Consider the following 17,540-nt stretch of genomic DNA (forward strand, 5'->3'; position numbering starts at 1 on the left):
AAGATTCTCCGCCCGGCCCTCCTCCGGGGGAGGGAGTGGTGTGCTTACCATCTCCTGAAGAGCACGTCCCTCCACCTCTGGGTCGCCCGTCTCTGGGCCTCTTGCTCTCTCGCTTGCCACCAGGTTTGGCGGGGGCCTGGACGGGCGGGACGGCTGCCCTGCGACCGGCTCCACGGCACAGCTTTGCTGGAGGGTAGCGCTGCTCTTGTTTTGGCGGTGGCAGGGGGGCCGCCCTTGGCGACGGCAGCAGCTGCACGCAGGGGCAGGATGTACCTGATGGCCTCAGTCTGCTTTGTTCAGTGGAGAACCGCTGGGCAAGTTCTCCACCGTGTCGCCGACAGGCCGGCCTGGGACATGGGGGCGTTCAAGAATCGTGTCTTGTCCGTCTCGCGCATGTCAGCCAGTCACAGCCAGAAATGGCGCGCTACCGTCCACGACCTGTTGAGCTCCTCATGCATCTCTGGGAAGAAAGGCACTGAGGCGGGGTGCTGAGTACCAGCGCAGACCACCCCGAGAACCGATCGTGCAACCTTGAGGGCTCGGGACACGGTGAAAGTCTTCACTCGAACCCTACCCCTACGGCGGCCCGGGAAAGCATAGCCATTATTTCTGGATCCGATCCAGGCATTGCTACGGTCCCGGAGCAGAACGATGTGATCGCTTGGCTCCGAAGCGAAAAGCTGAATATGCGCTGCATCTGCTGCCTACTTATACTCACGCTGTGATCAGCAGCAGCTGGATGCAATAATGGCATTCCAATGTTCATTGGCTCGTTTAGTTGGGATCTCGCTCCTTCTAAGCGAGATCCCAATTTCGTCGGTCATCCGACGTGACGTCGGGAGTGACCGACTGAAAGGGAACAGTATCCTTGTTTATTGTTCTGTTATGTTTTTATTTGGAGTAACTGATACAGTTTTATTGGGGCGGCACTACATGTGCATGCATTGGGTTTTCTATTAAGAATGAAAGGCTGATTGTCTCTTGGTTTTATCCTCTGTGCCAGTTTGATCAGCCAAGACTTGGCCTCTCCTCAAGAGACTACTATGTGTGCACGGGGCCATATGAGGAGGTAAGAATAGCCTGTTAAACAAAAACAGGTGGATTTTGTCAAACTTATCCTTGTGCTTCTATCTCCCTCTCTCTTTTTCCCCTTCACCTCTCTCCTCCCTGATAAATAGACCAGCTTAGACAAGAATTCATTTTCATGCTGGTTCAGGCTGGTCTAACCAGTGGACAAGTAGGGTCTCTAGCTGTCTGTCTCTCTCTTCAACATTTTCTTTCTCACTTTATTTATCCAACAAAAAGCCCTTTTTTATGAAATTTACAAAATTTAGGAGTTACAGATAATACAACCCATGGCCTTTTTCATATCTGGAGTTCTTGCTGCATGAATTGAAATGATTGCGGCATCAGTCTCAGAAAATTATATTGAGTTTTGCCTCCGGCTTCACCTTGGATTTGCCCAGATCACACAAGTTAGAAGTGAAAGATAAGCCCAGTCCATTTCCTAAAAGATCCAACAGTCTACTCAATTAAAAATAGCTATTCAATTAGCATATCATTTCTTTTGAACTGTCACTCTTGGACTGGAGTATTCAGACTATCTAGAGTTATCATCAACTGATTGTTTTTAAGGTCAGATGTATTTGTACCTGGATGGGAGACCTCCTGGGAAAACTAGGTTGCTGCTGGAAGAGGTGTTAGTGAGGCCAGCAGGGGGTGCTCACCCTGTGGTCTGTGTGGGTCCTAAAGCCCCAGTATAGTGATGGGGACACTATACTGACAAAAAGCACCCTCTTTCGGATGAGACATTAAACCGAGGTCCTGACTCTCTGTGGTCATTAAAAATCCCAGTATGTCCTTCGAAAAAGAGTAGGGGTGTAACCCCGGCATCCTGGCCAAATTCGCCCACTGGCCTCTGACCATCATGGCCTCCTAACCATCCCCATATCTGCTGATTGGCTTCATCGCTCTGTCTCCTCTCCACCAATAAGCTGGTGTGTGGTGGGTGTTCTGGTGCAATATGGCTGCCATCGCATCATCCAGGTGGATGCTGCGCACTGGTGGTGGATGAGGTGATTCCTCCTTCTATGTAAAGCGCTTTGATTGCCCAGAAAAGCACTATTTAAATGTAAGGAATTATTATTAATTATTATTATTAGTGCTATTTGCCTTTATCCAGGCCTGGTTGATTCAATACAAAAAAGGCAATAAAGAAAGTTAGAAAGGGACAAACAGATGGAAACACTTGGACCAAGATCTTGTGTTTTATTTCCAGTTTGAAGATGATCAGTGATGATTATGTAACTTTTTGCAGGAAAACAGAGGATGAGAGGAAAGATGGAATTAGCTTGAATAATTTCTCACAGAGTGCACAAATTATTCCTAAACGACTGGAAAGCCAGGATCTGGGTGCTATCGTAAATGAATGAAGAAAATATGCATGCTAACAGGTATTTAGCACTCATGTGTTTTCAATGTGTTTTTTTCTCAGGCCTGTGTGACATATGAGAAATTCATGACCGACTTGGCAAAGCTTATCCGAACTGACCGGGGTCTGGAGGTCAATGACACTAATATCAGGCAAGAGGTTGCCCGGGTGATGATGATGGAAAAGGAAATAGCTAATGTAAGCATGGAAAGCTTCTAAAATTAAAACAACAACCACTCAGACAAAATCTACTGGTGTCTTATCAGAACTGAGTCATTGCAGCAATCAACACCTTTCAACCTATTGAGTAGCTGCAGCATTTTAATATCACCAGATGTTCAGTAATGTATGTTACAACTACTTAAAGCAGCACTATGTAACTTTTTCTGTGTTCAAAATTTGCCAAATGTATAAAATGAGCGAGTACATCATGAATTCATCTTCCAATGTGAGAAAAATTCCTATTGCGTTTTTGTCTTATTCCGAATCCCTACGGTACACTTATAATAAGTACTTATATTTGGACTATTGTAGCCTGGTCGGGTCGTCACCACTGCGGAGTAACACATACCTGCGTGAATCGCCATAGACATAAACTTAGAGAAGTAGCTCCGGTTGGAATGTTCTTCCCCGGGATGTGTGCAGTTCTGTTTATTAACCGCTAGAGCACCAAAAGTTACATTGTGATGCTTTAATGTTTCTGTTTTAGTGAATATTAAGGTATGTTGTGCAATTTACAGTAACACTTTATAATAAGTATACACTAATAAAGTACTAACAAATCAGTTGCACACCATTAGTTTATAGTTAAACCAACATTAATGACATTTTCCATGACCTAATCTAAAAGTGAGAACAATTCACTCATTACTACTATCAATTAACAATTCCTTTACTACGAGCTAATTAATTAAAATTAATAGTGTGTTATTTACAGTGATAATAAATGAACTCACTATTTGTAGAGTCTATTAATGTATTAGCTACAGTTTATAAACTATGAATTATCTATAAATTAATAGTTTGTTAACTTATTTATTGTTAGCTTATTTATTGTTACCCAATTTACTTGCAAATTCACTTAAAAAAATATATATATATTTTATACTTTATACAGTGTTAATTACTAATTTACATAGCCCATCAACCAAATCACTACATATAGAGTAATTAGGTTTAGATTTCCATTTTATTTTATATTTAATTTTCTCTTCATATTTAATCATATGTACAGATGTATTATTTTTTAACACATTTATATATATATATAAATTCTTGGGAGTTACTTGAAACTTTATTGTACATTCATTAGCCAAGAAACAGTATGTTTCTTTGTTTAACCCATATGATGTGTTTGTACTCCACACTGAAACTATTTGCTAGAGTGGCTGTACTGCTCGACTCTCTGCCTTGTTTTCCCTGTTCCTGGTGATTTTTTTTACAACTTTTATGATAGTGAGGTCATTCCTGTTTAGTTTACACAGTATGGATTACAGGCCTAGTAATTTGTGTTGGAGCTCGAGTCAGACCCACATTGCTTTTGAGACACTAATAATACAGTTAAATTCTCATACTCAGTAAAAATCTGCATTTGTGCAATTGGGGTTTGGTTTAGAGGACTGTGGACGGCAAGATAATGTTCTAGATTCTCTAGAGGCAATTTCATTTAAAAAAGAACACTTACAGTATTCGGGTATTGGGCTACTGTGCGTATAAAGTGAAGGAACTGAAATAACTGGACACAAAGCTGTTGAATCTCCTTCTTGCATCCTATGAAACACTGTCACCCTTTTTGCAATTTCATGCTCTACTTGTATTAACAGGCGACAGACACACCAGAGGACAGAAACAACCCGGTTCTACTTTACAACAAGATGTCTCTGGAGACCCTGAACAACAACTTCACTCTGGAGTTTGATTCCAGGGTAAGCAAAAAACAGCATAACCTCTCATGCAACTGCAATGCTTTATAATACACTTTAATTCCTAACATGTTACCTAAAATATGTAGCCTATGTCACGACACACACATGAGGATAACAGGAACTAAGGAGCGAGGAGACGAGGAATATACGTAAACAGTCTTTAATCCATGAGACACAGGGTACATCAACACTGGAGACAGTAGGAAACACATCCACGTTACGAGTAGACCAGACAAAAGGGAAAATGAACAGGCAGGAACTTAAATACAAGGGTAATTAATAGAACACAGCTGAACGGAATCACATAATTAAACTAAACAAGGACAGGAAAATGACCAAATAAGGAAACACAGAAAGGCACATGAGGAGCAAAACACACACAAAACACAGACCAGAGTCTGACAGCCTATACATTTTTCTTTATTGAGCAATATTATTATCTGCAATGAAATTATGGATTTTCATTTTGTTCTGCAATGCTCCCATCCAGGTGTTCAACTGGACACTCTTCACTAATAAAATCATGGACACAGTTGGCTTTCCCATTACAGACAGTGAGGAGGTTATTGTGTATGCCCCAAACTATTTTAAGAGGCTCAACCCTGTCCTTGCCAAGTACACAAAGAGGTAGTTTCACATGCAGTCTTCTGTCTAGTGCTTTAGAATGTGTTATTAATGTAGTTATTGAACACTACCATACTTCTCGTATTATTTTTCTAGTGTACAATATGCATATGGTATTTGCATTTTCTGTATACATGGAATATATGGCCTACCACCTTTTCAAAATGTGTAGAATACACTGTGTGAGATGCTGTATCCCAGAATGAAATGCCCTTAACTTAAACACCACTTCTTGAACAAGAAATAATATTGACCGGGACTTGATTTTGTCCATCATGAGGTTGTTTGCTAATTGCTGCAGTCGTTTCATACAAACAAAAAAAATCCAAAACAAACAAACAATTAGCTTTACTTAATTTAATTGAGGAAAGATTTTACATGCAATTTCATTTAGTTAATTTGTCACACTTTCATTTAAGGTCCAATTCTAACAAACCATTAACTGCGACTTTTGCCACAATAAACTCCTAATTTGCTGCTTATTAATAGTTAGTAAGGTAGTTGTTAAGTTTAGATATTGGGATTACAGATGTAGAATATGGTCATGCAGAATATGTGCTTTATAAGTACTAATAAACAGCCAATATGTTAATAATAGGCATGCTAATAAGCAACTAGTTAATAGTGAGAATTGGTCCCTATACTAACATTTAAACGTTCATTCAAAATAAATCTGGTTACTTGGGTCAACACCGTTTAGTTGGTTTAGGTCAAATTAATTCAGTGTATTATGTTTAACTTATGTACATTTTCTTATGTAGGACCAAATCTTTATTACTTTACTTAAGTTTATTAATTTTCTAATGTTTACACAAGCAGAACTGTTCGTCATTATACAAAATGTATATAATGAACAAATAAGGAAAGACAAAAGGGAAAATGAACAGGCAGGAACTGACAATACTGACAATAGCTATTACTCGCTGAGTGCCCACAGCCTGAGCACAGTTGACACTTTTCTGCATAATGGTAAGCACAAAATTCAAAAACTTTAAAGAAAGTCCTATAAATGTCCAACACAACTGAACATTAACTAAACATTAAATACTAACATGTCTTAAAAGGACTTTCTTGAATTCAAAAACATCCTATAAATGTCCAACATAACTGAACATTAAACATGTCTTTCCCTTTACTGAAAAACACATAAAATAACACTTAATTCCTAAATTTACTCTTCTAATGGGGTGTAGGGGTAGGGGTGTAACCCCGGCATCCTGGCCAAATTTGCCCATTGGCCTCTGACCATCATGGCCTCCTAACAATCCCCATATCTGCTGATTGGTTTCATCACTCTGTCTCCTCTCCACCAATAAGCTGGTGTGTGGTGGGCGTTCTGGCGCAATAAGGCTGCCGTCGCATCATCCAGGTGGATGCTGCACACTGGTGGTGGTTGAGGAGATTCCCCCCTTCTATGTAAAGCGCTTTGAGTGCCCAGAAAAGCGCTATATAAATGCAAGGAATTATTATTAATTAATTAATGCAGTCCCTTGCAAAACATGCTGAGAACTACAGATTCACTGCCCATTTCACGATTCATGTAGTTTTAACACAAATGAATTAAGTAACTTCCCATTTTAAATATGAGTAGAGTTAACACAATAAAAGTGTTACAAAATGTTAAAAAATCTTGTTTATTTACCTAATTTCAATTACACAGGGAAAAAAAAGAATTTGTGACATGTTGCTTGAGGGGAGGTTTTAAAACTAGTTTTGCTATTGGAAAACCCTATTGCCCAGCCTGCGCTGGTACACATCATCAGAGATGTCATTGCATTGCGAGGGGGAGGGGGTATTAATATTTTCGATAAAAGATTACTGCTTTTAATATGTGAGCAACTTGTAGATGATTTTCATTATACTGATGTATTTAAAATAATGTGGCAATATTTTTAAATCCCTTGCCAGACTCATAGGAATCCTCAGCCTTTTTTTCCCTGAAGGCCTTGCAGAAATCTTTAAATTGTGGCATGATGACACCACACAACTCAATAGCAAAGGGAACACCAGACACTACATATGACATATGAGAGATTTAAATAAGACATATTCCTCCTGCACTCCCTAAGCAGGTTTTAATCACTGACACCCAGTCTTGACTGGCACCTGAGTCTAATTTTATGGATATGAAGGTGTGATAAATATAAGGATGTGCTTTCTTTTTCCATGTCACTGATATGTTTTTAAGCTGAATTTAAATTGTGAAAAGTTCTACAAAATGTCAATTTAAAGTGCCATTTGTTAATGTGTATACATTTCATTAATATGCACTTCATTAATATGTTTCAAAAAGGGTCAAATGTTTGCTTGTCAAAATGTGTCATTTTTCCATGGAATGTACTTATTTTTTTTCTCCACATGACTGTACATACAGTATAAATCACTCTGATTGTATGTGCAGGGACATTCAGAACTACATTGTATGGCGTTTCGTTATGAATCTGGTGGTTGGTTTGAGTAGGACATACAGGGAGACCAGGAAAGCATTCAGAAAGGTAAGGAGCAAAGAAAACATTCAAACTGTGAATTACAGGCATACTTTTATACACATTTATAATCTTGCTACCACCCCTCTCAGGCTATCTATGGGACCACCTCTGAACCAGCAGTATGGAGACAGTGTGCCATCTATGTGAACAACAACCTGGAGAATGCTGTGGGGAGACTGTATGTGGATGAAGCCTTTGCAGGAGATAGCAAAGACATGGTGAGCTGTATGTGTATAGTATATGCCTGTATGTGTCCTATAATGGTTCTTGAAAATGTGTTTGTACTTACTCTTGAGTCCTGTGGGATGATTTGAATTAGATCCATTTTCTTGTATGCATGCAAGAACAGCTGAGCAGTACACCATTACCACCTGTCATAGAACACACTATCTAACACTCCATTAATCACTGGACTCTCTTGGCCTCAGGCCCAACACATGTACCCGACAGCACAGTGTGTGCGCTGTTGTTTCTTCAAATATGGCCTCTGGAAATAGGAAAATGTAAAAAATTCACACTCACTAATTAAATTTTTCTACTAACATTGTCGAAAAGCAGACATACATGCATAAATTTTTACGAAACCCTGACATAATTCCATCGCATCTCGGTCTATGTGTGTTTAACAGTTTCTGTGGAAATGACATTTTAAACATTTTAGAATAAAATGGCATACTGTTTTTTTTTTTTACAATATTTGTAGCCTAAATACACATTTGTAACCTAAATAATAGTAAATATGACAACTTGACTGGAAATGATAATCAATATAAATATTCTGCTCACAACTGATATTTATTTTTGCCTCATCTTTTGCCTCATATTTCACATATATTTCATCTCATTTGCTCTTCAGTGACTTATCATTGGTAAACAAGTACACTAACATTTGATAAAACTTAAAACTATGGGTCAGCCTAGTAAAGAAAAAAAAGAAATCATTATAAAAATCATTTCACTTTTTGTTTATATTATCAGCTTTTAAAATATATATATTTTTTTTTTTAAAAATCAATTTGCATAGTTTAGGATTAAAAGTATGGGGCAAGTGTAAAACTTTGTAAATTAACAGCATTTGAAAATGCATTTTGGAACTATAGTAAAAGGTTTCAAATAATATAACTTTGGACAAAAAACAAACAAACAAACAAGCAACACTTTGGTATATGAAAGTGCATGTATTTGAAGACACACCTTAATTGTAGAATTCTCTTCAATTACTGAAATAAATCTTCAGGAAGATTAGTATTTCTTTATATTTGAATTGATTAAGTGAAGTTGTATGATGACTTGTATATATAATAGCCTAATGTACAAGCATTTCATGTACATGATGTTCTGTTTACATTGGTGAATATCAGCTTGCTTGAAGACGTTTTTTTTTCTTTTTGGCACGTCAGCAGCATTTGGGTTTACGATTATACTCTCCTGCAAAATAACATGCATAAGAGCAAACGTTAGCATTGTGTTTGCTTGTCCATGATCAGGTGACCCCTGCAAGGCCCACCCACAAATCATTCCTCACATTAATGTCATGCCAGTGGGTTTGAGGTCACCAGGATAATGTTACAGATATGCACACAAAGTCATATGCCAATAATTAGTCTTATCCAACACTGTCTATCTGTCCAGGAGTCTATCAAGAAGTAATGAGAACATTCAATGAAGTGGTCAGTGGTCTCAGTCTGCCAGTTTTATAAATGAGAGAACAAGATGTCTTGTTAAAACAAATCCATCATGCAGTGTGTGAAAATACATTACAGATAGCTGATTCTTTATCCAACTTTCCATAACTTTATCATTGTCAAACATAAACAAAACAGACACAGTTGTATTTATGCACAGGTCATTGGTTTTAAATGGGTGATAAAGAGCACAAAATGGTCTTTTTTCTTTTCTTTCTTTTTTTTAAGACTTTCTACTAAGGTTTGTTGTGGATCTTGGCTTGCATACTAGCTACATGTCTAAACCGCATTGAAACTTGGTCTTGTACAAAATTCCTTGAAAGCCTACATGTTTAATGTATACATGAAAAGTGGTTTCATTCATTTGCAATTTATTATTGTATTACAGACATGGCTCATTTCTTTTAGACTTGCTGAATAATGACAACCAACTAAACAATTCCCAACCAGAATGTGAATGGAATTTCTGTGTCTCATGATGTCCTTCTCTTTGATTTTCTCAGATGGATGAGATGATCACTAACATCAGAGAGGTATTTGTGAGTAATCTGGATGATCTAGCCTGGATGGATGCTGAAACTAAGAAAGCTGCAGAGGAGAAGGTGAGGCATAATTTTAATTCTATGTTTCAAGTTTAAGGTTAATGATACTGTGCAATCACTGCTGATCAAAAGATGCCAAAACATGACAAAAAGTATCTTTGAAACCTCATTCCATAGAAATCTTGATCTTGACTAAAGAAAGAGTTTGCTTATAATTGACTTTTCGCTGTACTAAAGACACATGTTAAAAATACTATATCTTTACTCTTCTTCACTACAGGCACGAGCAATCAGAGAAAGAATTGGTTTCTCAGAAAATATCATGAACAACACATACCTGGACCAGGAATACGAAGATGTGAGTGCTTACAAGATGAAGGGTGAAGTGAGGAGTCAGGAGGAGTTCAAAAAGATCAAGTTAATTTAAATAATTGAAAACTAATCTGTTGTGCAAATCTTCTATTTTCCTATTAGTTAAGCTATAATGCAGAAGAATACTTTGAGAACATCCTAAAGAACTTGGAGTTTGGCCAGAAGAAACGCTTAAAAAAACTGAGAGTCAAAGTGAACAAAGAAGAGTAAGAACTCATTCGACATATGAATGGATAACTATGCTCTAAAATAGAGTTTCCATTTTCCCAGCTTAGTAACTGTCATAAAACCCTTACGAATTAAGAGATCTCATTAAATATTAAAGTGATATGCATCTTTAATTTAAGGTGGATCACAGGAGCTGCTGTGGTCAATGCATTCTACTCATCTAGCAGAAACCAAATAGGTATTTGAATCGCATTTATACAATGTAGCATAGTAACTACAAAAAACAAATCTGCTTTGTCTGATCAAGTAAGAATTAATTTGAATGATCTGCTTTCTCTTAGTATTCCCTGCAGGTATTCTTCAGTCACCGTTCTTTGGTAAAGGTCAGCCCTGGTCTCTGAACTATGGTGGCATTGGGATGGTCATTGGGCATGAGATCACTCACGGCTTTGATGGCAATGGTATCACACTAGAAACAGATCTCCCTCCCTTACATATTTTGCATGTAACAGTGTTGTAAGGGTTAATTTCCCTACATTTCTTTCCATGTTCAGGACGGAATTTTGATAAAGATGGCGACCTCAAAGACTGGTGGACTCCATCTTCAACTCAGAAATTCCATGAGCTTTCCAAATGCATTGTGGACCAGTATGGAAGCTACTCTTGGGATTTGGCGAATGGACAAAATGTATTCAATAACATTTTTTTATTACAAATATAAATGTTATGTTGTACATGATGTCCATTCAAATAAAGCTTACCATCTTAAACCAATTAGCAAACATTGTTTAACAGAAAATAATACAGTTCTATCTACCCTAATGTGCTAGGCTGTTTACCATATGTGGCACATTAGACTTTCATTCATTGGTTCCTCTTAGCTATCTGTGAGTTTCTGACAGCAGTAATTTGGACCTTATTAGTCCTACAAATAGTTTTCCTGGAACTAGAATAAGCTGTGATTTTCTAGAGATGTAGAAAGACATCTAAATTACTGTCTTATTTTCCATCCCCTTTCTTCTTTTTTTCTCTCTTCTGTCCTTTGTGTGAACAGCTAAATGGGAATAATACCCTTGGGGAGAATATTGCTGACAACGGGGGCATTCGCCAGTCTTATCAAGTAAAGAGAGGGCATCTTAGCCTTCACTGCAGCTCTTTTAACATCCCTCTTTACTGCTAGAAGAATTGGTTTAGTTTAATATACTTTCTCACTTCCAAAAGGGGCCACCATTTCAAATCATTTTGAAATATAAATCTAATTCAAGTCTGTGCAGTCAAAAAGAGTTAAGGTTTGAAGGTTAAAAGAAAACGTGATGATAGATACTCATATGCTGAGCAGAGAAGGCAGCTCAGTTTGTTCTGCCGTGGATGGACTTCTGTCAGACCGTGATGACAGTGGGAATTGGCTTAATAGTTTAGATTCTTAGAAAAGCCAAACGGGGAGAAAATGGCTCATGGACTACAGTTCAGTTTATTTAATACTAGGCCTCACTGAACCATCAAATATAGTCAACAGAAATATAAGATATAATCACAAATCTGTCACTTGTTAACATTCAGAAAGCCTTCAGGAGGCATTTGGCAGTGAGATAAATCTTCATGTCTGATGTTAATTATTATTTAGCAATTTGAGAGACAAGAGTTTGTTTTCAGTAACTGCTTCCCAAGATTCATCAGAATCACTGTGCTTACTTTTTCAGGCCTACCAGAACTATGTGAAAAAACATGGGAAAGAAGCTCCTCTGCCTGGAATTGACCTCAATCACGAGCAACTCTTTTTTCTTAACTTTGCACAGGTGAAACACTTAATTATAACTAAGAACTTGCAGAAATATTCCAGGTTCAGTACAAGGTAAGATCAATTGACAGCACCTGTGGCATAATGTTGATTACCACAGAAATTATTTTAATGTTGAATATAATGTTAAGTTATATTAAATTTTGCAACTTCATTTTCATTACAACATATAGGGGCCAGATTTACTAACAGTTTGCACCACCGCAAACCCTCTTTGGACCTTAAAAACTCACACTAGTTTGCCCTGTTTGATCAACCTGGCCCATAATGCCAATAAACCCTTAAACAACAGCTCAAATACATGACAGTTTTAACAGAATAATTAATCCAGGTGCTTTTATAAAATTATAAGCTTCACATTTCCTTTTTCTTTTTTGTGAAAATCAACATTATGCCACAAATGCAATACAACTAAGCTTACCTTCTATTGAACTTCCACATATGACCAGTCTGATGAATACAAATAGGAATGCTTTAATTACGTTTTTTGAACATCCTTTTTTTTTTTTTTACAAGATTTGGTGTGGAACACACAGACCAGAGCATGCTGTCAACTCCATCAAAACTGATGTCCACAGTCCAGGGAAGTTTAGGTATGTTAACCGTCTTTCACTGAAAATTATGCACTTCTGTTTTATGCCTTCACACTGTCACAATCATGTCAGAATGTGTTGGTAATCACTACTTTGCCATTTCTCTTTGTACAGAGTTCTTGGGTCATTACAGAACTTCCCAGAGTTCGCTAAAGCCTTCCAGTGCCAGAAAAACACCAACATGGTGCCTGAGAAGATTTGCAGAGTGTGGTGATAGCTCAAAGAACAGAAGACCAGGGTTATAATGAGGGCCTGTGGTCTGTATACCCTCTCACCTCTCTGCTGACTCTTAGACCACTGTGGCAGATTCTGATAAATGTTCTCAACGATGTAAGTTATGGCCACTATGCTCAACTCCACCAGAGCACCTGAGCCATATACAGAGAGGGGGAGCTGACTCAATACACTCCTACAAACACCGGCCAACTTATTTGATTACAGTTTGTGAGATCATTACTTAATTCATGGCTCTTACTGTTTTATACACTATGTAAAGTAAGTCTGAAATATAAAGTAAATAACAAAACAACAAAAAAACAAAAACAAATCTAAAGTAAAGATTATGTAGAGATACTGTCAATAATGATCACATAATGTTAATCAAGTAAACTGTGAATTTGATATATCAGTAGCATTATGTATATACAGTACATATTTATCACAATACTAGTATACATCCACTGCTTATAGTGGTCAACTTGATTAGATTCAGTAAGTAATTAAAGCAACCCAAAAATGCCAAGAATATGATGCATAGTAGAGTTAATAGATATTTAAGTGATTTCCAAGAAAATTGTAACTCTGTATTCATTCATCTGAATAGCAAATTTTCTAATTTGTACACAGCACATTGTAATTTAAAATATGTAGATTCATTTGTAATTTGTGTCATTGAATTAATTTTCCTTAGAAAATTTGCTTATTATAATACAAGATTACCTGGGACATTTTCTGTAAATCAGACACTGAATGTTTGATTTGAAAATCCCAAACATGACAAGACGGACAGACGTATTAAGATGTAAAGGTGTCTGCTTACATTATTTGAATGTGTTTGGTGTGTGTTTGTGTTTTTTTCTTTCTTTCAATGTGCTGGCCTTGATATTTGCTTGTATGAATGGGTGTGCATGTGACAAAGTCATTCTGTCAAGCGTCATTGAATTAAAGCCTTAAAATGTTTTTAATTATATTGTTTTCAACATTTGTCAATGTTTTCATATGATGTAGAGGACTAAATTAATCATACTGAGACCAGACAGTATGCAGACAGTATGTTTATGCCAAAGATTTTTTACACATATCCTTACTTTCTTTTTTTTTTTAAGAAAAAAAAATCAATATATCTTTTATATAATTGTTTCTGAAATGCTGGTCCCAACATATCTATTACATCTTCATTAGCAATGACACAAACTGCCAAATTAATGTTTTTTTTTTCTTTTTCACATTTTTGAAAATGCAGAAGCTTGTATTTGTGATATTGTTAGTTATCAGGTATAGTAACTGTACATTACATTAGCAATACATGATATATTCATTTCCGTGGGCATAGGGATACTGTAAGTTTAAAAACAAAAGGTTCAAAGGAATTTTGCCTGAAAGCTCCTCTGTGCTGTGTCAACAAAATCATCAATATACTGCTGTTTTTTTTCTTTACCTTTTTGTTCTATTCTTTCTGTTTGATCCCAGGGGGTCTTTCCTCTCAGTATTATTTGATATTTTACATCTTTGCACATAGTTTTTTTCCCTCTAATAAAATACAGTTCACCAAAATCCATCTCAACCAATCCACAGACCAATATACCTCAGATGCTTGTATTTAGATACTTTGTAATAAGCATATTCAGAAGAGAATTTTGTTTTATTAATAAATTGTTAATGTAAAATTTATTTGGTGTGCATTTTGTTTTCTCAAGGTCTCTGCTTCTTTGATGGAAAGTGTTGAACAAAGAACAAAAACGGGCCTCACAAACCTCTGTGGCATTTTCTTTGGCAGGCAAACAAGCCCTGGGAGACTGTAATGCAGAATATCAGCAGCCCAATGAAAAGAAACACTGTTATTTTTCCGTATGTAATGCCATTACACTGCACTGAGTCAGATTTGGTTGGGGTACTTGCTCCCACATGGGGACTTGCAAAAGTAGAAGTGTACAGCCCTTTGCAGTGTGTGCTCACAAATCTTCTGACCCTTGTAAAGCTTCACCACATATTTGCTGCTCTTCACTTCATCATATTAGTCCTGTCCACTGTCTTTACTGCCTCTTTGCAGATAAGTTAAATATACCTCATGCTGCCACCCACCTGATTAAAAACAGATTTGTTAGCTGACTGGTGACAGGTTACAGTGAGGGCTGAAATTGAACTGCAGGTCAACCATACCCTCTTCACTCTCTGCTGCATATCACCCTTCAACTTAGTGTGTTTGATGTTGACACACAATGCATCTATATATTTTTATCATAAGGACTTTTACATTACATTTTACAGTACATTGACTCTCACTGTTTTCAGAGCCAGTGACATTTTCTATAAACCTAAACGTAACCCTCACACAAATCTTTCTGCCTTCAAATTTTAATTAAAACACTCTGAATGTTTATTAAGCAGTTTTCCATGGGGACCATTTTCTGTTTCCGACAATGCAGACAAAACCTGACCACACACATACTGTGTAAAATCACAATCAAACACTAACAAATAAGAAGTTTGTTGGTTATTTATTCATTTTTTTTATTTATTATTTTATTTTAATGAATGTTGTTTTATTATTATTATTATTATTATATATATTATATAAATTATTATAATCTTGTTTTGATCTGTTTTTAAATTTTGTACGGTTGAATATGGGCAATTCATCTGCCAAAAGAGATGACATGCTTCAGACACTGTCACACCCTGATGCGTTCCCCCATAGCGTCAGCTCCTGACACAGCATTGAAGTTCCCACCAAAGGTAGCAACTACTGTGTGCTGTTAAAATGTAAGTTACTCAACATTAACCTCTTGTTGGACAGTTCTTCAAAAGCCATTGGCAGTCTGTGAGGGAATTTTCAAAGAAGGATGATGTGTAAATTTATACTGATCTAGCTAATAATGGATTGCATCAGGTTTTATTTTTATATATTTGAAGCTAATTGATTAATGCTCCCGTACACAGGTGACACAGTACAGATATCTCAACATTCTTTATAGGCCTATAATGACGCATTATAAACTCTCTGATCACCAACACGATACTTCAATATAACAAATCACTGCACCATATACAGACTGTTAACATGGATGTACAGCCCCATTCCACATAACATCTACTCATGTATTTGACCCAGTCTGAATTTTGTATGCCTTATATTGCATTTTGGATAGAGGGAAATGACGTTATGTCACTTGAATAATCTGATAAAGGATAAAAAAAAGTTTATAAGGTGTGAGAGGGGAGGCATAGATAAATGAGTAAACAGTGTTTGACGTATGTGTGTATCACAGAGAAAGGGGTACCAGTGTGACCTTTTCCAACCAGAGACGAGTGGCCATTTCTATTATGCATTCTATAGTTCCAAACACACATTCCTCAGAAGAAGAGGAGTGGTCAGAAAAACACAGACACCTTTTGAAACACAGCTTATAACAGTACACCTGTCACGTGTCCTTTACACCCACTGCTAATCTCTTCAATACTGTGGGTTGTTATCTAATGGCATGACCCCTGACTGACCGTTATGGTGTGTGAGGACCGTGGCATGTGGTGACATTAGTTCATGGAGTATCTGGAATGCATTGTACAGCTGTCACTGCTCATGGAGTTTTATGATTCATACCAATCCATCAAGCACTAATTTACAATGGGTATGATTACATAAATATTCTCTCTCTTTTAATGATCCAATGCAATACATACACAATTTAACTGTTTTAGGAACCAGTATTTAATGTGAATGTGAAACCATTTGGCCCGTGTGTTTAAAGGAGAGGCCAACAAATTCAAATCATTAATCTTCTTAAAATTAACATGCTTTGGTTGTTGTTGTTGTTGCATATGCAAATTCATTGTCAGTCCTGTTCATTAAACAAAAAAACAAAACAAAACAAAAACATTTGTGGTCAAACATTTTGTAAGGTGTCTGTATCTGGAGCAGGGGCGTAAATTGTGGGGGCGACGGGGGCTACTGTTAAATGAAATTTACTCCCTTGGTCTGGAGATAAACATTCAGGTCTGTGAAGAGTAGCCAGTCATTTAGCAACAAACAAACCACAAGACTGAGCTCCTTAACTTAGAAAAGAAGACAAATAGCTCTTCTATATTAATTGCCAGTTATAAGCAACAACAACATATACACAACAGCCACCCTATTATCTTAACAACATTAAATATGAATATAATATAATATAATATAATATAATATAATATAATATAATATAATATAATGTAATATAATATATTTTCTCTCTCCACAGTTAAATATCTGCTTTAGGTTCTGGTTTACTCAGCAGTCCTTTATTAATTTAGTAATGCTAATATTCTTGCCTATTTTTGGTTGACAATTTTGCTTTGTGCTTTATTTATAAATCTCTTTGCATTAAATGTAAATACACTAGCTGAATACACAACACAGGATGATGCAACGACATCTTGTGGCTGTATAAGATATTGCAGATCATGATAGAATTTCATAAATGTGCAGGTCACTAAATTAATGCCTGACAAACTTTTAATCTAACATCAGATGTGCAATTTTGTCAGCAACGAGATATATTAAAATTTGTAAAAGAAATTGGTATACCTCGATAACATATCTTCAAATATCCTCATTGTAATAACCTCCACATTTGTATGACCTTTTTGTGTTTTTAAATAAAAAATAAATAAATTCAAGTAAAATAATTTTTATATATGTATGTCTTATACCAGTG

At 36.7% G+C, this 17,540-nt stretch overlaps 1 protein-coding gene across 1 annotated transcript in view; it reads left to right on the plus strand.

Moving 5' to 3' along the window:
- LOC107550127 (neprilysin) overlaps positions 1-14,432 on the plus strand; it is a 46,658-nt gene extending 32,226 nt beyond the window's left edge. Inside the window, exons 8-23 of the mRNA XM_016231355.1 lie at positions 1,004-1,069; positions 2,495-2,629; positions 4,255-4,356; positions 4,847-4,983; positions 7,382-7,475; positions 7,559-7,687; positions 9,658-9,756; positions 9,977-10,054; positions 10,171-10,274; positions 10,416-10,474; positions 10,578-10,697; positions 10,791-10,924; positions 11,291-11,356; positions 11,937-12,032; positions 12,551-12,627; positions 12,742-14,432. Coding sequence (XP_016086841.1) covers positions 1,004-1,069; positions 2,495-2,629; positions 4,255-4,356; positions 4,847-4,983; positions 7,382-7,475; positions 7,559-7,687; positions 9,658-9,756; positions 9,977-10,054; positions 10,171-10,274; positions 10,416-10,474; positions 10,578-10,697; positions 10,791-10,924; positions 11,291-11,356; positions 11,937-12,032; positions 12,551-12,627; positions 12,742-12,841 — 1,596 coding nt within the window. The 3' untranslated portion in view covers positions 12,842-14,432. The remainder of the gene's footprint in view (positions 1-1,003; positions 1,070-2,494; positions 2,630-4,254; positions 4,357-4,846; positions 4,984-7,381; positions 7,476-7,558; positions 7,688-9,657; positions 9,757-9,976; positions 10,055-10,170; positions 10,275-10,415; positions 10,475-10,577; positions 10,698-10,790; positions 10,925-11,290; positions 11,357-11,936; positions 12,033-12,550; positions 12,628-12,741) is intronic.
- Positions 14,433-17,540: the final 3,108 nt, after the last annotated feature.

The sequence above is a fragment of the Sinocyclocheilus grahami genome, unplaced genomic scaffold (genome assembly GCF_001515645.1).
Source record: "Sinocyclocheilus grahami isolate Dianchi unplaced genomic scaffold, SAMN03320097.WGS_v1.1 scaffold388.1, whole genome shotgun sequence".
In the NCBI taxonomy this organism is placed as follows: Eukaryota; Metazoa; Chordata; class Actinopteri; order Cypriniformes; family Cyprinidae; genus Sinocyclocheilus; species Sinocyclocheilus grahami.